Raw genomic sequence first — 20,968 nt, 5'->3', positions numbered from 1 at the left:
TTCCACGTTACATCTTTGTGATGTTATTTTTTTTATTGTGAAATTTTCCATATCTGGATGCCTTTGTCTACATTTCTCTTTGAATATATTTGAGACTGCCTTCTCTATATTGGTTAACTTGGCTTTCTCCTTTGCATAAATATTGCACCATATCAAATCTCTCTTTATTTCCCATGTCCATATTTTTTAGAGATTTCAAATATCTCTAGGTTTTGTTGTTTATATTTTCGCACTTCCTCGGATGCTTCTTTTTCCAAAAGTTACTGTCTGGTGTAACCAAAGTCATGTTCTTTGAAGTTCCACAATGAAAGGGTCTTTATCAAATTCAGCATTAGGAGCTGTTTTAACTGATATCTATGGTAAATAGGACTGAATCACATTAATTCATTAAATGGAATTTTTATAAGTATAAACCAGCAAATTGTAACCATCCTGTGAGCTTCCTAGTTGAAGTTGTTACTAAGCTGTTAGTAGGTGTTCCACATTTTGGCCATTTGTTCCACATTATGACAGGTAATGTTCGTCATTTTGTAGATGTAAGGTTGAGAGCAATAGTCCAGGGCAGTGCCCACCATGGAATTTGTGTAAAGAATTTCAGCTGCTTTGTAAAACGTACTCCACATACCCTCCGCAATTTCATACCTCTTAGCTCAAGAAATCTGGACAAAGCATAAAACAATGGTGGGACAAAAACATAAAAATAGTGCTCTTATAAACTTAGAACGTTTCTAGAATAACGGGTTTTGCGTTACTATGCATTTTCTGAAGGATACGAAGACCGAAACTCAGACGCATGTCATCATTTAGTGTCTTAATTTTCAATGATTTGCCAAAAAACATGAATTTTATAAATATCAGACCAAAATATGAGGCAGAAATGTGGACATTCTTCGAAAATCTGGACAGTTGAGACTGAGAGAGAAGTATCTAGGCACAGAACCGAAACCAGCCAGGGTCCCAGTCAGCGCAGAATTCCTGTTCTCAGCACAGAAAGGTGGTCACTATATTGAGATCAAAGCCAGACAATCTGTTGAGAGTTCATTTTATCATTAATAACGATCCCATTCTCTAGACCTTTTTACGATCCCTATGCCTGCTCTTCTTTTGCACTTACTGAGAGAATCAGTTACCTGCCAGTCAACTATTTATTGTATTCATTGTTATAACACTGAAGCGCGTCTTGAGAAAGTTCAAGTACTATATTTTATGCGTCCCACGCTAATTTATGGGAGTGTGGCAGCGAGAATGATGGTTTAGTAACTAATTTGTACCGAAACACAGCGTGCTTGACCTGGTCGTCGCTCACTACTCACCCTGCTGTCATCTGTACTTGATTACAGTCATTCTGGTATTGTACAGTAGATGACGTCAGCCCCGTGAAAGGGGGAGAGGTGAGAGCTCACATGACTCCGTACTTAACTGTAAAATCCCAATATGGCAGCAGTAACTACTCTTCGTACAGTACTTAACTGCAAACAACTTTCTAAGGTGCGGCGCTGAGGGCACCAAAACAAGTGAAAGTGAGGGAGAGGACTGCCGAGAAACATTACGGCTCGTCATGCGTGAGAAATCAAGGAAAAAGAAAGGAAGAACATGGGCCGAAGCTGCCAAGACGGTAATTAATAAAATTCACTCTTGGGTTATTTATGTGCTTGCCTCCCCTCTATTTCTCAAGTCTTGGGTTGTTTATGGTTGATGACAGCTGGTACTACCCGGGGTGTCAGACAGCCTCTAGCGGACTTGTGCGTTATGTGCCACGGGTAGTGTGGTAATGGATAGCTCGTCTGTTGTGGAGTGTACGACCTGTGCTGCTGACAAGGAGGTGATTAATACTTTAACATTAGTACAGCAAGGCCTGTGCCCCCACCACACACACACGCTGAAACTGGCAAAGGTTGCCAGCTTATGAGTCTACTTATGTGCATGGACTGGAAGATACAGGTGAACCCAGCAGATACTGGCAGAACTTCCAGGGACTGCCCTTTGCTTTTCAACAGCCTGTTACTGGCTTTAAGCACTCCGCTACCATACCTGGATGTGCCTGGAGAGGCAGTTTATTTGAAAATGTCACTGAGGTGGTCGCTTTGAATGCAGCAGGTCAGGGAGCATTAGAAAATGCTTGACTGCAAAATGCTGTGCCGTAAAGTTGTCAGGCAGTTGGAAAGCAGGTTTGAGTGTCCTTGCTTGCTGAGAAGGGCACATGGCTTTGCCTTTTAGTATAAACAACTCATTGTGTGGACATCAGTGCTATATTGGTCCGGGAAATGGTACTAGAAGTTGCATGTTGTTACATTTAGATTATACCCGTAAGGTGTGCTAGACAGAAGTTTTATTGATTAAATAAAATACGTGGACATCTAGCTTGGCAGTGATTCTGGAAACCGATAAATATTATTTCAGAAGTTAATTTTGAGGTGGCAGTTTTGTTTGTCGCAAAAGTACCTTTAGATAGTTGTTCAATTATTGCTTTTAAAATTAAGTTTAATTGGCTGTAGAGAAAGCATTTAAACTTGAGGCATGTATAATTGAATCGCCAGAAGTATTTGTCATGATCCCATCTATAACGTGTTGTCAGAAATTTGCGAAAAGTCGCATTATTTCTGTTTTATTTAGTTAGTTAATCAGTTAAAGAGGGCGTGCTCCCTCAGTGCTTTGTTACGTCTTTAACGTGGACAGGTTTTAATAGCATGGTTGTCTGGTTTGCAATTGGATTGAAAAAAAAAAAAAACATTTGCACAGAAGCCGTAATGTACTGTCCATACTACTAACTGATTTAATTTTGACTTCTGTATCTTTTGTGGTCTGGTCACTCATCTATTTGTAGAAACATCATGTTGTTTAAAGTGGGAAGTCACGGAAGCTCGGAGCTTGTTTCAACTCAGCACAAGAAAGGGATGATACTTCATTAGTGAGTTATTACCAGCAACTTTTATCACTGACCTGCCGTTAATTAAAAACTAAAGGAGGTGGAATATCAATATTCATCAAAGAAAAGTACACCTCTGGCTTGGTTAAAACGATTTTTTTGAACTAATCCATGTTTAATTGACTGTAGGTAAGACCCCTCGCCAAGTTAAAGTTATTGCCAGTTACAGGACCCCCGCCATGAACCAAGATACCTACATTGCATACTTGAATCTACTTGAATTGCTCAAGATGCAGGCAAACAGCCTGGTTTTAGGTGACTTTAACTACCCATCCATAGATAGGTAAATTATAGGTGTACTAACACACTTGCCCAAAGGTTCTTGCACTTCATCAACTCCAATGCCCTGGACCAGTTGGTTGACACCCCCAAAAGGGGCTGAAATATTCTGGATGTGGTGCTCACTAACATGGGTGCTTGTTGTACCTTCTCATGTGTGCATCCCTTCCTAGGGAGGTCTGATCATAAATCAGTCTCGCTAGAAGTAAGTGACAACTGACACACCCCCCCCCCCCCATTAGCAGCAACTAGACTAAAAAAACTTCTCCAAAGCCGATTACAACGTAATATGTGATGGCATTAATAGTTTCATAGCCCCTGCCCTTACTGATGGCATGGACTCATTTACTGGGATCTACACCAATGCCTTGTATAAGCATCTTTAAAAAATGTATTGATTCGTATGTACCTGATAGGACCAAAACAAGATCCTCAAGAAAGAACAAGCCTGCCTGGTGGACATCCACCATTAACAGGTTATACAATAAGAGAAAGAAATTGCTTTCCAAGAGAAGGAAGGGGCAGTCTCTGAATTAGAAGCATTCCCTCCTTGGCTTAAATAAACAAATAAGACACCTGTTAAGACATTCTAAAGCTAACTATGAATCCAAATTAGCCTATTTCACTAAGGATAACCACAAGGCCTTCTTTAGCTATCTCAGAAACCTTAGAGGAAAAATGCAGATCTGTGCAGAACTGGTTGTTAATGACACTACATATACTGAACCCACAGAAGTAGCCAACCTGCTTGCTGACAGTTTCAGTGAACACCCCCCCTCCCTGCCACATATCCCCCAAAGCATCCCTACCACCTGCCCTCCACCTAGCATTTCCAAGGAGCAGATCGTAAACACTCTCTCCAAAGCCAAAAATACAGCCTCCATGGGACCTGATAATATCCCAGGCTGAGTTTTAAATGGATGAAAACAGGAAATAGCTGCACCGCTGGGTAGTCTTTTTAACCACAGTCTAAGCACTGGTTTTGTACCTGCTGAATGGAAAACAGCAGCAGTCATCCTGGCACATAAAGGAGGCATCTCCACTGACCCTGGGAACTATAGACCTTTAAGCCTGACCAGCCTAATCTGCAAGGCTATGGAAAGAATAATCATGGACCTTATCAACAAAGATATATGAGATCTCCAAATGCTCTACCCGACCGAGTTTGGCTTCGTTAAAGGGAGATTCTGCCTTTTGAACTTGGTGGACTTCTTTGAGACAGTCACCAAAGCCCTGAATGAAAACATATCCATGCATATGGCCTATCTGGACCTGGCCAAGGCCTTTGACACTATTCCCCAGTCAGGCATCATCACCCAGCTGGAGATCAACCTATGTATTGTCAGGTGGGTCTTCACCAGCAGACCCGTATTTAGTGGTGTTCCACAGGGATCAGTGCTGGTGCCCTTATTGTTTGGGATCTACTTCTCAGGTGTACAGGCTAAAACAAAAGGCCTGTGGCTGACAAAGTTTGCAGATGATTGCAGTCTGGGTGTAGTCATCTAGTCCCCAAATGATGTCAACATCCTACAAGAGGGACTTACACAAACAAACAACTGGTAGCAAAGTCATGGGCTAAAACTCAATGCAAAAAATTGCATTAGCATTGTCTTCGGCAAGGGTGACATCCTGCAAATTACCACATTAATAACAATACCCTAAGCATGCAATCAGTGGTGAGAGATATGGGCACACAGGTTAACAGCAACTTTTCCTTTGACCACCATGTCTCCACAGTGGTAAAAAATGAGGTGGGTGACATAGAAAGCCTAAGTAAGGGCATTGTATCCAGAACAAAAGAAGTTATAACCCCCCCCTGTACTCCTCACTTATCAGGCTAATAATAGAGTGCAATTCTACTTTGGCATGTACCTTACCAGGCATCTGCAGCAACTGGAAATATCTCAAAGGTTTCTTACAAAGAAAATTCAGGGTCTTCAGCATATGTCATACGTTGACAGACTGAAATCAGTGTGATATACTCAGTGTCTCACAGACTACTCCGAGGCGACGTCTGACTTGCATCTAAAGCAATCTCAGATCCTGCTCTAATGGAAATGCTGCACATTTGTAAATCAAATGGTATAAAATGCACTTGCTCTAAGGAACTCAACAGGCGACCTCTGACTTGCATCTAAAGCAATCTCTGATCCTGCTCTAATGGAAATGCTGCACATTTGTAAATCAAATGGTGTAAGATGCACTTGCTCTAAAGAACTCAACCTAGTATGTGACATCAACAGGACTTGCTGGACAGACAAATATGGCTCACAGAGGTTACGTGTCCTCTGGAACAAACTTCCAATTCAGGTGAAACGGAGCCCCCTCACTAACTCTAAGCATAATTTAGATGATCAGATGGAAAACCACAAATTCACCTGTGTCCCTCTTGGACAGGGGCAGTAGTTGTTGACTTAGTTCTACTTAATACCTTGATATTCTTGCAACAGGGGTTGTACTTGGCTAGGCTTATAAGGGCCCTAGGGCCATTAGCCTAGTAACCTCCTATGATCATATGATCCTATAATTGTGCTGATAGAGCCTAAAAAAGAGGACTGGAAGGCATTGTTGTAGAACAGTACCTCCCTGGTCAGTCTGTGCAGAAGTGGGCATGGCTTGTGTGATTGACATGCAGAATGGGCGTGATGTTGTATGCAAATTACGCTTGATTGACTGCCATGCAGATTTGACAGTGACATCATGCATACACTGATAGTTGATTGACATGTGTTGAAATCACTGCTATACACATGGGTTCTACTGGAGACGGGTGTTATTACTTTGCCTTGGTCCACATTTTACAGAGCCAACAAGCCATTTAGAGTTAGGGCTAGGGTTAAGGTTAGGATAAGGGGTAGGGTTAGTGCTCTCAATGTTTTTGACTGTATAGCCTTTGAATCGTCAATGACAGAACTTAGGTCTCATGTTAAGCTGCAGAAGCTGCATTCTGTAGCTATGTCAAGAATCTCAATGGCAGCACTCAGATCTGCTCTGAGTTATAGCACAATGGCACTAAATATACAGAACCAGCTGATATTGACAACATCCTGGCAGATAGGTTCAGTGCTAACTTTACCCCCCTCTCACTCCCTAAAGGACCCATCTCTGTACCGGAAGGATGCAAAGTTCCTGTATTCACGGCTGCACAGGTAAAAACCACACTCTCCAAAGCCAAGAACACAGCATCCATGGGACCTGACAACATCCCAGGCTGCGTTCTGCACGAACTACAGAATGAACTGGCACCCCACCTAAGTACCATGTTCAATCTTAGCCTCACCTCAGGCTTTGTGCCCACTGAATGGTGCACAGCAATGGTTATCCCACTCCACACGGACCCTGGGAACTACCGCCCCATTAGCCTGACGAGCCTAGTCTGCAAGGCCATGGAATGTATCATCATGGAACTTATAAACAAAGACATTGGTAATCTCCAAACTCTGGACCCCTCCCAGTTCGGGTTTGTAAAAGGCAGATCATGTCTCCTAAACCTGATAGACTTCTTTGAAGCAGTCACCAAAGCCATAGACGAGGGTAAGGTAGTTCACACAGCCTATCTAGATCTCGCCAAGGCTTTCAACACCATTCCCCCACTCTGGAATTATAGATAAACTCAGTAAACTATGTATAAATCCCTATGTCACAAGATGGGTTGCCAACTGGCTCACTGACAGAACCCACACTGTGAAAGTAGCAGACTCCAAATCCGACTTCAGACCAGTGACAAGTGGAGTACCACAGGGTTCAGTCCTGGGTCCTCTCTCATTTGGTATCTACTTCTCTGAAGTACAGGCTAACACAGAAGGTCTTTGGCTAATGAAGTTTGCAGATGACTGCAAACTAGGAGTCATAATCGAAACTCCTAATGATGTGGACATCCTACAAAAGGGCCTCACTGAGACAGATGCCTGGTGTCAACGCCATGGCCTCGAGCTCAATTCCAGAAAATGCATTGTCATCCCCTTTGGTAAAAAAACACTGTACCCATGAACTACCACATAGCCGGTAGTCTACTTAACACCAAAAGCATGATAAGAGACCTTGGGACACAGATGGACAGTAGTCTCTCCTTTGATAATCACATTGCCACAGTAGTCTGGAAATCCTTCTATGTGGCATACCTCATCACAAAAGGTTTCTCATCCAGGAAAAAAAGAGGTCATTGTTCCCCTCTACTCGTCACTCATTAGACCCATTATAGAGTGCAACGCCCCTTTTGGTATGTACCTCACAAGACATTTACAACAACTGGAAAGGCCGCAGAAATACCTCACAAAGAGAATTACTGGCCTCAAACAGATGCCCTACGCAGACTGTCTCCAAAAACTCCAGCTTTACTCCGTTGCATATCGCCTACTTAGAGGCGATCTCTGCCTAACATACAAAGCTATGTCAAGCCCAAATCTGTTGGACATGCTCCACTTAAAGAAATCCCAATCCCTCCGAGCTACACGCTCTACGGACCTAAACCTTGTCACCACAATAAGCAGAACATGCTAGAGGGATAGATTCCTGTCCCAGGGACTTCCCATACTGTGGAACAAACAACCTATCTATATCAAACAAAGCTCCTCATTAGCACTCTTTAAGAAAAATCTTGATGATTGGATGGGAAATAGGAAATTCACCCCAGGGATTACTTCTGTGGCTGTGCTCAACAGGGCACAGGAAAATAATTTTCTTGGGTGGCGAGAGCCAGGGTACCTTTTTGGCTAGGCTTATTTAGGCCCTAGGGCCAATAGCCTAGTACCTACCTATGAACTTGCCACTGTGTGGGTGCCCTTTACAGTGCATTATTTGTTGAGTCTAACAGAGTAGCATAAAGGGAAGTAGAGAAATAATAGGCAGCACTATTATGAAGAAAGAGATACTGGAACGTTAATGAGTACTACGGGGAGGTAGGGAGAGAAGGCATCAGGGCTAGATGGACCGTAAAGAACTTTGGGGGATGTTGGTGAGACCACTAATGAGGTACTCCTTTTTTGTCATTCCTCATGTGTCAAGTCCAGAGCAAGACAAAGACAGAAAATGTAATGGCAACAAGGTTAAATCCTGAAGTTATCATTTTGATACTGGTAGTGATAAAACTAATGGAGAGCATTTTGAAGTGCAGCCGAGTAGGACTGCTGACACCTTTCAGTGTTTAGGAGCCATATTCACTTATAGTTGTCTATTCCAGCTGATCTATTATTGTGTCACGGAGAAAGCACTTATTGAATGATGTTTACATGACCTTTAACAAAGCATCACACTGGGAAGTTAGTTTGGCTTTCATTAGAAGTCAGGAAGATACTAAGGATCAGGAGCTGATAAGTCATACAGCTTGCAGAGGGCAGTTATTAGAGGGAATGTACTGTTCTGATGATAGTTATACAAGGTATCCTCCAACCTAATACTGATGGATCTACTGCACATTAGCGTGTCAAATGGCATCAGAAATACTCTGTCTAGGGAGCTAAACCTCTTCTGCAACATCTGCAATTTGGCAAACAGATATATCACAAAAGATACAGCTGCTCTGGTACAGACTCCCCATATACATAGAACAATGTTCATCACTGTCCATATTCAAGATCAGCTTGGATCTGTGGATGGGAAACAGCAAATTTACCCTAGGACATCCCCCTGTACTAGTGGACAGAGGCATCTTCTAAATGCTTTATCCCATGCATGGGTTCCCTCAAATTATCTATGGAATGATCAAAGTTATTCTCATTAGAGATAATATATAATTATCAACAGTGGGATGGGTAAAGCTGTTCTTTAAACAAATGGGATAGGTTAATTTGAACGCAAAAAGGGAAACTGGCTAGGTTTTAAATGGCCCTCAAGGGCAGCTACCCAAGTGTTTACCTGTGAACCTATCAGAACAATGTGCAGAGCTCTTTTGTTGGAGATGTATCTTTTAAGATGCTCCTACCAGATGTCACCCATAACTTCTAGTGCAGCATGAAACTGTGCATTACACTGAGGTAGATGCAGTGGTAGAAAATGGAGGAGAATACTTTCAAAATGGCTTTACTGACAATGTGGAATGTCCATATATGGTATCTCCATATGGTCCAAAGAAGTGCTGTACTCACAGTGGCTGTCCTGCAGAAAAAAGCTATTTGGGGGATGTAGAAGAACATAAATATATCAGGATAGTTCTTACGCCAGTAATAAAAGTTATCCTGAGAAGCAGGTAGCTAGAATAAGCAGGATGGATGCTGAGTTTTATAGCTAAGTAAAAAAAGAGGTGGAGATATTTCTTCTGCTCTTTGCCTTGGAAAGTCCTTATTTAGAATATTTAATCTGATACCCCAGTCCTAAATAAAACATGGGTGATAGGTTGTTTGAGTGTAGGTAAAAGACAGTAGTAAAAAGTTACTAAGGAATGAATTATGATGGATTAATGGAAAGAGTGCAGCTCTCAGAATGTTTAGATTTTAAAGGGGATGTTGTTGAATGACATAATATAGACATTCAGTATGACATAATATAGACATTCAGTACGTTGAAGGTTAAAGGAATGGGATGAAATGAAATTTTTAACTACATGAAAATTCTTAGATTGTTCTAGCTGACTAGTTGTATTTTTTCTTGAGTGTTCAATATTAGTTATACTAATGATATGCGCCATATACAGCTCAGTAAATTATGTAAGTATCTTATTCGCATAGCACTCAGTACTGATGGTATGACTTATTTGTTCTGTTGGCTTTAAGTATGAGCTTGGGTTGTAGCTGTAAAAAGGTTTGTGAGATTTGTTATCAGTTCATTTGCATGGTTATAAAAAAGCAAACATAATAAAGAATAAACAAATGAATTATATAGAAAAAGAAGGTGAAATGGGAGAAGGCAAAACAAATCCATACTAGAATGTTGGTTTAGGGGAAACAAGGAGATTGTTTTTCAACATAAGTGATAAATACAGTTGAATCTATTGCAATGAGTATGGCCAGTTTACGCAGCAATAACCCTGTCAGTTACTATGTCTTTTTTGTATTGTTAAATGTTTGTCCAAACAAGAAACTGTTATTATGTATTTAATATTACAAAACAATTATTAAAAATAAAAAAATCAATAAATTAAATCAATAACAAACAAATAAGTAAAATAAATATATTTGTAACAAACAAATAAGTAAAATAAATATATTTGTAACAGTAAGTATGATAAAGTAAAATAACTGCAGTACCAGCCCTACCACTATCTAATTAAAAAAAATCTGGTTGCAATGAAAAATGCATTTAGGTTGTAAGTACTATGCTATGTGGATGATATTTTGCCATGAGGCTGGATGTCAGGATTATTTATTATTTATTTATTTATTGACATTTGTTGCCCGGGAAAGTCCACTGGGCCAGTGACCCATTTTCAATGGAGGCCCGGGGAGAGAAGCTCCATACAATCACAGAAAGTTTTACATAACATCAGCCTAACTTTGAAAGTCAAAACATTTTTGCACAATACAAATTGAAGTAGATATACAAGATAAATGCATATTATAGAGGTATACAATACAAGAAAATAAAGTGTGTTAGATTTTTAGTAATTCTGTTTGTATATTCTCATAAGTAAGAGTACTGTTTAATCAATTCTGTTTATTCAGCCACAGAAATAAAGAAAGCAAGAGAGATTGGAAACAAAGAATGATAGTGTAAATTGCAACTATATTAAGTTAAAGTATTTGTAGTATATAGTGGCCAAAACATTTAAGGTGGTTTAATTATATGACTACAAGAACAGACAAGGTTATTGAGAAAGTGTTCTTTTAGTGCAAATTTAAATGTTTTTAGATAGTCTAGTTGAGTAAGAGAGAGAGGGAGTGCATTTCAAAGTTTGGCAATGGCATGGGAATAGAGACATTGTCCAGCTCTTTTGTTTGGTTTAGTTATGGTTAAGAGTTGTTTGTTAGAGGACCTAAGATACTGAGCAGGGGTGTGTGTTTGTATTATAGTTTGAAAGGATGGGCAGAAGTTTGGATTATTTAGTAGTTTGTGGGTGAGAGTAAGTTGGGAGTAATGTAGGTAATCAGAGAACTCAAACCAGTTTATAGATTTAATGGCCAGGCAATGATGTGTACGAGTTGGCATGTTGGAGACAAACATGGCTATTTTATAGTAGCACGACTGCAGTTTGTTCAGGAGAGATGTGTGCAAGTTCGTAAAAATGGGGCAACCATAGAGGATGTTGGGTAGAAGTAGACTATTACCTAGTTTCAACTTGGTAGACTTGTCCAAATAGAGTTTATACCTATAGAGTTTGCCAAGCTTAAAATGGGTCTTTTTGATTGAGTTGAGTATATGATTCTCAAAGCATAGTTTGTCATCAATTGTGATGCCAGGTTGTTTGGCTGTTTTTACAATTTCAATTTTTGTATTGTTTTGAGAGAATATTTTAAAGTCTAGAGTTAGAGGTTTGGTTGTGAAGAGTAAAAGTTTTGATTTTTTGGGATTAAGTAGCAGTTGAGCTTCGTTAAGACAGGATTCGATGGAAGTAAATGCAATTTGTATTATCCTTAGGAGGTCTGAGATGTTGTTAGAGGATGTAATTATTGTCAAATCGTCCGCCTATTCAATGAGTGTATTTTGCAGGGATGCTTTATGGAGATTATTAATAAATATGTTAAAAAGCAAGGCCCAAGAACTGACCCTTGGGTAACGTCTATATTGTTGAGTAGGTAATCAGATTGCGCACTTTGCCATCTAACAAATACAAGCAGGATAGCGTGTGTGGGGAGCAGTTTATGGTCTCAAGTTGTAAAAGTAGTTTTGAGTGGAATACTATATCAAAAGCTTTTGATAGGTCTAGTAGGATCATTGATGTTAGTAGGCCTGCATCAAGAGCTTTGTATACAGTGTTGGTAAATGACAGTAAGGCTGTTGTTGTGCTGCGTGCTGGCAGAAAACCATGTTGGGAGGGTGTGAGTAGGTTATTGTCTGTGAGATGTTTTAGCAATTGAGAAAGAATACACTTTTCTAAAATTTTAGATAGAGGTGAGAGTATGGAGATGGGCCGGTAGATAGATCACTGGTGTTACCGCCTTTGTAAAGGGAAGTAATAATTGAGTTTTTCCATAGTTGTGGGACATATGATTCAGAGATTGATCAGTTAATGAGGATGCTAATTGGAAGAGCTATAGAATTTGCTGGAAGTTTTATGTGTTCAGCTGGAAGGCCATTGGAAGAGCGGGAGCATGGTTTCAGTTTTGAGAGCAGTTTATGAACTAGAGAGGTTGGTACTGGTTGTAATGTAAGTAGAGGAGTGGCTGGGTTTTTGTTGATCTCATTAAATGTGCTGTCACTGCCTCTGTTAACATCCCTGGATTCCTTGATCATTTCATTCTGATGGGACTTTTGTTTCATCTCCTACTCTGCATTAATTCTGCTAAAGTCTAAAGGCTTTGCTGTTCTTGCTTATGCCTCCTAACTTTGCTTGTCTTTCTTGGTCTACTGTTTCTGTTAATTCTACTGAGCGTTTTCATGCTGCATTTCGTATGAAGGAGCATCTGATTCTATTGATCTTGCTCTGGTTCTTCTGATGATGCTGTGGTTCTTCTGATGAGAATTCAGCTGCATTAAACTAGTTGATGGTCTTAAGTTAATATTGCTAAGGCTCTTCTGACTTCATTGAAACAGATGTAGGCTGCCTTTGTTTATGCTACTAGACCGTCTTGGTACCCCTTTAATGCTGGAGCCATTCGACTTTAATTTTGCTGAGGCCTATGATTCTCTAGGTTCGTAGGTGTTTACTAGGCTAATGGCTCTGGTGCCTTTACAAGCCTAGCCCATAGGATTAGCTTGGCGTTGTGGCATCCAACCTTAGTTCCTAGTGCCTCTGTCAAGTAGAGCCACTGGAGTGATCCCCGGGGTGAATTTTCTATTTCCCATCCACTCATCAAGATTCCTCTTGAAGAGGGCCAGTGAGGTTCTCTGCTTGACATGTATGGGGAGTCTATTCATAGGTTCATAGGTTGGTACTAGGCTATTGGCCCTAGGGCCTATACAAGCCTAGCCATAACAATTCCCTGGATATTTCTTCCCACATTATTTACTTCTCTGGACCCCTGTCTAGCAGGGCGACTGACATGATCCCCAGAGTGAATTTCCTATCTCCCATCCAATCATCAAGGTTCCTTTTGAAGAGGGCCAATGAGGTGCTCTGCTTGACATGTATGGGCAGTCTATTCCAGAGTATGGAGAGTCTCTGGCTCATGAACCTATCCCTCCAGCATGTTTTGTTCATTGTGATGACAAGGTTTATTCCATATCATGGACATTCTCTGGGTTATGAATCTGTCCCTCCAGCATGTTCTGTTGATTGTGGTAATGAAGTTGAGGTCTCTGGAGTGTGTGGTGTGGAGGGATTGGGATTTCTTTAGATGTAGCATTTCTAACAGAGTTGGGTCAGACATGGCTTTGTAAGTCAAGAAGAGATTGCCTCTAAGTAGGCAATATGAGACGGAGAATAGTTGGGAGTTTTTTGAGTCTGTCCATTTAGGGCAAATGTTTAAGGCCTAGGATCCTCTTTGTGAGGTACTTTTGTGGCCTCTCCAGTTGTTGCAGGTGTCTAGTGAGGTACATGCCAAATGGGACATTGTACTCGATGATTGGCCTAATGAGGGAAGGGTAGAGGGAGACATTGACCTCTTTCTTCCTGGATGCAAAACCCTTAGTAATGAGATGTGCCACATAGAAGGACCTTCTGATCACAGTGGCACTGTGGTGGTCAAAAGAGAGGTTGCTGTCAACCTATGTTCCCAGAGCTCTTATGACGCCTTCTGTGTTCAGTGGACTACCATCAATGTGGTAATTCAAGGGAACTGGGTTTTTCCAAGTGGGACGATGACACATTTTTTGGCATTGAGCTAAAGGCCATGGTTCTGGCACTAGTTGTTGGTCTCATTGAGCCCTTTCTGTAGGATGTCAACATCACTTGGGGAGTTAATAATAGCTCCCAACTTGCAATCATCTACGAATTTTGTCAGCCAGAGTCCCTTTGTGTTGGCCTGGACTTCAGAGAAGTAGTTACTAAACAGGAGAAGACCCAGGACTGAACCCTGTGGGACTCCACTCGTGACTGGTTGACAGTCTGACTTGGAGTTAGCTACTGTCACACTGTGGGTACTATCTGTGAGCCAGTTTGCAACCCACCTAGTGATGTAGGGGTTGATGCCTAGCTTAGTGAGTTTTCTGTGATTCCTAAATGGGGAATGGTATCAAAGGCCTTGGCCAGATCAAGGTAGGCTGTATGAACCACCTTGCCTTCATCCACAGCTCTGGTGACTGACTCAAAGAAGTCAACCAAGTTGAGCAGGGATGATCTACCCTTCACAAAACCAAACTGTATAGGATCCAGAGTTTGGAGATTCCCTATGACCTTGTTTATTAGGTCCATGATGATGCTTTCCATAGCTTTGCATATCAGACTTGTCAGGCTAATAGTTAGATAGTTCCCGGGGTCTATAGTCGCTCTTCCCTAGTGGAGAGGGATGACTGTAACAGTGTGCCATTCAGTAGGGACAAAGCCTGAGGTGAGGCTCTGATTGAACATGGCACACAGGTGAGGTGCCAGTTCACTCTGTAGTTCATGCAGAACACAGCCGGGGATATTGTCAGGTCCCATAAAAGCTGTATTCTTGGCCTTGGACAGTGCTGTTTTAACTTGTGCAGCAGTAATACTGGGTGCCTGGCAATCTACTGGTATTGTGATTGGTCCTTTGGGGGGGGGGGGTAAAGTTGGCACTGAATCTGTTTGCCAGTATATTGGCAATATCTGCTGGCTCGGTATAGGAGGTACCGTTGTGCAGTAGCTCAGAGCAAATCTGGGTATTGCCATGGAGATTCTTTACATAACTATAGAAGGCTTTATGGTTGTCTTTACTATCTGCTGCAATTCTGTTTTCATAGCTAGCTTTAGAGGATTTGATGAGGGATCTCAACCTTTTGTTGAGGCTGATAAGGGAGTTTTTCCAGTCTTGGGACTTCACCTTATTCTGCATCAGTTTCCTCCTTCTGTTGTAGAGTTTGTTTATGGCAGGTGACCACCAGATTGGCTTCCATTTTTTTTTTTTTGAGGAGAGCATCTTGGTTCTTTTGGGTATTGCGAGATCCATGCATTTGTGTATGTGTTCGTACAGTGCATTGGTGTATGATTCGGCGGTCATGCAACTATTCTGCATTTGCATGGGTGCTGTGAAGTTAGCCACCTGTGTGTTTAGGAGCCCAAAGTTAGCTTTGGAGAAGTTTGTTATGGTGGTTACCTTTGTGGGGGGGGGGGGATGTAGATTTCCAAGGTGATTAGTTTGTGGTCAGATCTAACCAGGGAGAAGTTGACTATTGGTGTAGAGCAACGGTCGCCCGTGTTAGTAATGACCTGGTCAAAGATGTTGCTACCTCTAGTGGGGGTAAGAACGAGCTGGTCCAGGGCATTGGAATTAATGAATTCCAGAAAGCGTTGGGCAAGTGTACTGGTACATGAGTTGTTTCCCAGTTAATGGAGGGGTGTTGGGAATCCTCAAATTCTTAAATCTGGTGTGATCCCCCTCAGTCAGTTAATACTTCTAGGGCTTCCTGACTGTGTCAATTTTGAAGTCAGCCTTGGCTCTTGTGGTAGGTTTCAAGTGGGCGACAGGAAGATGAAACTGGGACTGTGAGGCTGTTATGGGTTAGATGGCTGTAACTCCATTTATACAAGGTAGACAGAAAGTAATATTTTTAGCCTGCTTTTCTGTGTCTTTTTAATGTTTTTCTAATTTATTGGTATGGCCGTCACTGTTTTGTCTTTCCGTACTGGTGAGTTAAATGTGCACACTCTGGGCTTTGGGTTGGCCAGTTGATGATGGACCAGTTTGTAGGAGTTTTTTTTTTTGGATGCAGCCGAACTTTGCCTTAAGGAACATCATTATACGGGTTTATACCAGTTTGTCGAATAGTTTATTCAGCGAATGAGTATTCCTCAAACCCACTTAAGGAAACATCATTTCAGCAAATGATTGTTTCAGTAAATTTTTTCACAGGAAAAAAATAGTGGCCCAACTACTGACCATGGCAGAATAAGGTGATTGCTGTAAAACTGGAATAAAACTCCAAAATGCTGAAGAAAAAGTCCAACGTCAAGAAACTTCTTTATTAAAACAACAAAGCTTTCGGGTCTACACCCTTTCTCAATGTGAATATAAAACACATGTATTAACTCAGTTTAAATAGGAACAAATCACATCATGTGACTACAGCCAGCTCATCACTAGTGCCATTTAAAACAACAGTCACCTATAACAATTTAAAAAGCTTTTATATATATATATATATATATATATATATATATATATATATATATATATATATATCACACAAACATCAAAGTTTATATATATATATCACACAAACGTCAAAGTTTACTTTGTTTCAACTTAAACCAGCGCAGGTTTAATGGTCACAGCAGTATTAAGGCCAGGTTTAATATCAGCTCCTAGTCTCAATATCTAGCTATATTCTTTGTTCTCTAGTAAATTATTTATATCACCCCCCTGATGTCTTTATCCACAATTTCTATAACCCTAAACTTAAAGATGTGGTCAATGTTCGTATACATAATATGTCTACATAATGCATTCATATCATTCACTCTTCTGATGTCTGATTTGTGTTCTATGATATGTTCTTTAAGTTTCCTTGTGGTCTTGCCTACATAAAAGGACAGGTTGCCAGGGAGACCACTACTGACCATAACAGCTAAAATCCATTTTTCATTAAAAAAACAAAATATCCCATATTACATAAAAATCATTGTTCTATCATGTTGCTACCTGTGTTGGATTTTCTACACTAAATCCTTCATTTCACAAATATTCCGTAACTTCAGATTCTGTTTTGTCTACATTAGTAATCCTCTGTTGTACATTTCCTCTTTGTTTTCTTATTTTTTGTATTGTGGAATTTTCCATATCTGGATGCTTTTGTCTGTATTTCTCTTCAAATATTGTGGGAGCTGCTTTTTTGTATTGGTTAGTTTGGCTTTCTTCTTCTTCTTTCAGCTTTTCCCGGTTAGGGGTCGCCACAGCGGATCATCTGTCTGCTCATAATTGGCAGTGGAGTTTTACGGTGTTGAGTTGCCAGCCCGGCACCCAACCTTCCACAGAAGGCACGCACACACTCACACCTAGGGCCAATTTAGAATGTCCAATCCACCTACAGCATGTCTTTTGGATGTAGGAGGAAACCGGAGCACCAGGAAGAAACCCATGTGACCACAGGGAGGACATGCAGACTCCGCACAGAAGACACCCCAGCTGAGGATCGAACCGGAGAACCTCTTGCTGTGAGGCGGCAATGCTAACAACTGCACCACCGTGGCCGCCCGGTTAATTGGGCTTTCTCCTTTTTATAAATATTACACTATATTAGAGCTCTTTTTCTTTTCCATTACCATGCTTCTTTTTATACCTTTCAAATATATCTAGGTTTTGTTCTTTATGTTTTGCACTTTCTCTGTCACGTTTTTCCAGGTGGCCCAAAGTTTCTTTGTCTATGTAATGTTTTTCATGGATCTGTTGTATTAATGAATCACATTTTTTGAAGCTTCTGATAGTTTTTGTTGTGTAGATATTTTTCTTTTCTCTAATTTTTATCTTAATCTTTCTGAATATCTTCCATCTAAAACAACGAGTAAAAAGGTCACACACATAACCAACTGGTTAAAAACACAAAAAGAAAAATCTAGCAAAGCTAGACTTGTAACTGTGTGATACCTTAAACCTCTTGCATCAGAGGCCTCATGGGATGTATGCAAATCACCCTTTAAGGATTTCGGGTGTTTTGGCTAAATGGCAATTCTGAATGTCGATGATTTATTCTTTTACTTTCATTTTTAAGTCTTATTTACGGACAGTTAAAGGCTATTAAAGTTTAATTCCTCTAGCTGTGGAGATGCATATTTCTGCCTTCTTGTAATATCATTAGCACAGCATAAAAGGAATGCTTGATCTTTGGAAACACAGGATTGTCATACCCAGCCGATATCCACAAACATTAGGGTGCCTACAAAATATCCCAACTAACAAACTAAAACAAAGAGTAAAAAGGTCACACAGATAAACAACTGGCTAAAAAACAAAAAATGAAAAATCTAGCAAAGCTAGACTTCTAACTGTGTGGTACCTTAAACCTCTTGCATCAGAAGCTTCATGGGATATATGCAAATCACCCTTTAAGGATATCAGGTGTTTCAGCTAAATGGCAATTCTGAATGTCCATGACTTTTTCTTTTATCTTCATTTTTGTCTATTAATGGACAATTTCAGGCCATTAAAGCCAAACCCCTCTAGCTGTGGGCTGGGTATGACAACCCTGTGTTTCCAAAGGTCAGACATTCCTCTTGTGTTGTGCTGATGATGTCATAAGAAGGCAGAAACATGCATGTCCACAGCTAGAGGGGTTTGGCTTTAATGGCCTGAAATTGTCCATAAATAGACTTAAAAATGAAAGTAAAAGAAAAAAGTCATGGCCGTTCAGAATTGCCATTTAGCTGAAAACCCTGATATCCTTAAAGGGTGATTTGCATATATCCCATGAGGCCTCTGATGCAAGAGGTTTAAGAATATCTCCCATCTGAAAATTCTGGGCTTCTTGCTTGATAGTAACAATGCATATTTCCTTCCTTATTGTCAGTAGTCTACTCTTCTCACCATTGTAACTCTTTTTTCAACTGTCATTTTTTGTGGACTATTGTTTCCCTTTACAACAGGGATAATCTTTACATTGGGGGGGGGGGGCTCTGTTTCTAGTGTGATGATCCTCATCTTACAGGTGGTATACAGAATTGCAGAAAGTTTGACCAGAGCTGAGAGATCAGGCATTGTTTTTGTTGATTCATATTGCTTAGGTTGACTGATTCAACTGAAGTCAGTAAAGTGATCTTTATGAATTACCCATCCCAGGGACTATATATTTTGCCCATACATCTAGGCATATTTGGAGATTATGGATCAGGAAGGGGATACCCTCATGTCTGTGAGTATAAAGTTTGTCTCCTGTGCACTGCTTTTCTAGGATGTGGAAAGGCCAGTGCTACCTGTGGTTTAGGCTTGGCAAAGAGTTAAAACAGAAGCAGTGTAGAGTACACATAAACTGTCTGGGTAACCTCCTGAAGGAACATAGTCCTAGAGGAAAGGATCCTCAGCAGTGTTTGGGTAGCAAAGGCTATGAAGCCTTGTTTGACTATTCTTTGGAGGCATTTGGGAGCTGTCTATCCCTCCATCTGCTTGCTTGCAAATCTTTCAACATGGGCAGATGGATATGGATCTTGATATCCAGAAGATGCAAGATTTTCTTCTACATGTGGTCACACCCACAAACACTACCCCTGACTGCCATCCTACTCCATCAAAAACAAGTTGCAAGAAGAAATGCTCTTTGCCTTTTCCAAACAAAAAATAGCCATCCAGGACATCACACCATAGCAGAAAGTATTAAGATTTTACCTGGATTGATTTTAGTGCTTAAAAAACAAGAACCCATGGCTCTTATTAGATCTAAGTGAACTAAACAATTTCATCCTCAAATGATGGTCATGGTGCAGTCATTTATTCCCTGAATATAGAAGAGATATTGTATGTGCTTTTGAACTTACAAAATACTTATCTCTAATGCACAATCATCAAGGAATCTGGAAAGTTTCTTTACTTCCTAGCAGAGACCACTGATTATCAGTTCCGAACTCTTCCATTTGGCATTACCTAAGTTCCCAGGGTGTTCATCAAAGGCTGCTGCAAGGCTCCTAGAAAGTTCCTTAACTGTATGACTGTCAGATAGCTGCACCATCATTTCAGGCTGTAGTATCTTTTTTTTTGAGGTGGATCTCTACTCTCATTATTCCACTTTCAAGGGGTTATAGTAAACCTTTCAAGGGCAGCACAGTGGATCAGCAGATAACGTCACGGTCACCTCGAAGCAAGAGGTTCCCTGGTTCGATTCTCTGCTGGGGTGCCTTCTGTGTGGAGTCTGTATATCCTCCCTATGTTTGCTAGTATTTCCTCCGGGTGCTCCGGTTTCCTTGCACATTTCAAAGACGTGCAGTAGGTGGATTGGACACTCTAAATTGGCCATAGGTGTGAGTATGTTCTGTGGAAGAAGTACCAAGGCAGGGCTAGCCACCTCATGTGTAAACCTTGGCTCTAGATGATTGCCACTGGTGAAGTGACACCCCGACCCCATGTGCAGAAATAGGAAAAGGGGTTGTGGATGGATGCATAGGGAACCTTGGAAAGTGTGAGCTGAGTCTTTCCCAGCTGCCCACATTCATCTGATGCAGCTTAGATTGTGTAGCATGTAGTGTGTTTCTTTCAGTGGACAGGATTTTTTTTCTTCAGGTCATGATCTCTGTACTTCTAGACTTCCAGAGGGATTCTGCCCATCTTTGCCTTAAGGTGCAGAGTTTCATAGCCACCACAGTACCAGTAGTGCTTCTTGCCAAATACCCAATTCAGATGATGTACTAGACATAATAAGTGAAGTGATCTCAGTCAGCAGATCTAGTATCCCATCTTGTCAGTTCTCCAGGGTCTGCAAGGTGCATCTGTGATGATGGTATATTTTCAGAGCAGTAGCAAGGTCATCTGGCACTCTGGGCAGTTCTCAGAATGGCAATTCCTCCTCAGCACAAACCTGAGGGCAAAAAAGGCTTCACAAAGTTGTGGGCTAAAAAATAATTAGCGTAGCATGTAGTTGCAGCTGCAATAATAGCATTTATTTGTAGATGTGCAATATCCTTTTGGCTTC

The 20,968-nt window shown here is 40.8% G+C and overlaps 1 protein-coding gene across 1 annotated transcript in view; it reads left to right on the top strand.

The window, feature by feature from the left end:
* Window positions 1–1,383: 1,383 nt before the first annotated feature.
* ASXL2 (ASXL transcriptional regulator 2) overlaps window positions 1,384–20,968 on the top strand; it is a 2,483,396-nt gene continuing 2,463,811 nt past the window's right edge. The window contains exon 1 of the mRNA XM_044062884.1: window positions 1,384–1,615. Within this exon, the coding sequence (XP_043918819.1) occupies window positions 1,559–1,615 (57 nt within the window). The 5' untranslated portion in view covers window positions 1,384–1,558. The remainder of the gene's footprint in view (window positions 1,616–20,968) is intronic.

This window comes from Protopterus annectens, chromosome 2.part1, assembly GCF_019279795.1.
Source record: "Protopterus annectens isolate FY-2018-M chromosome 2.part1, PAN1.0, whole genome shotgun sequence".
In the NCBI taxonomy this organism is placed as follows: domain Eukaryota; kingdom Metazoa; phylum Chordata; order Ceratodontiformes; family Protopteridae; genus Protopterus; species Protopterus annectens.
The sequence above is the reverse complement of the archived record's forward strand: the minus strand, read 5'-3'. Positions and strand labels throughout refer to the sequence as shown.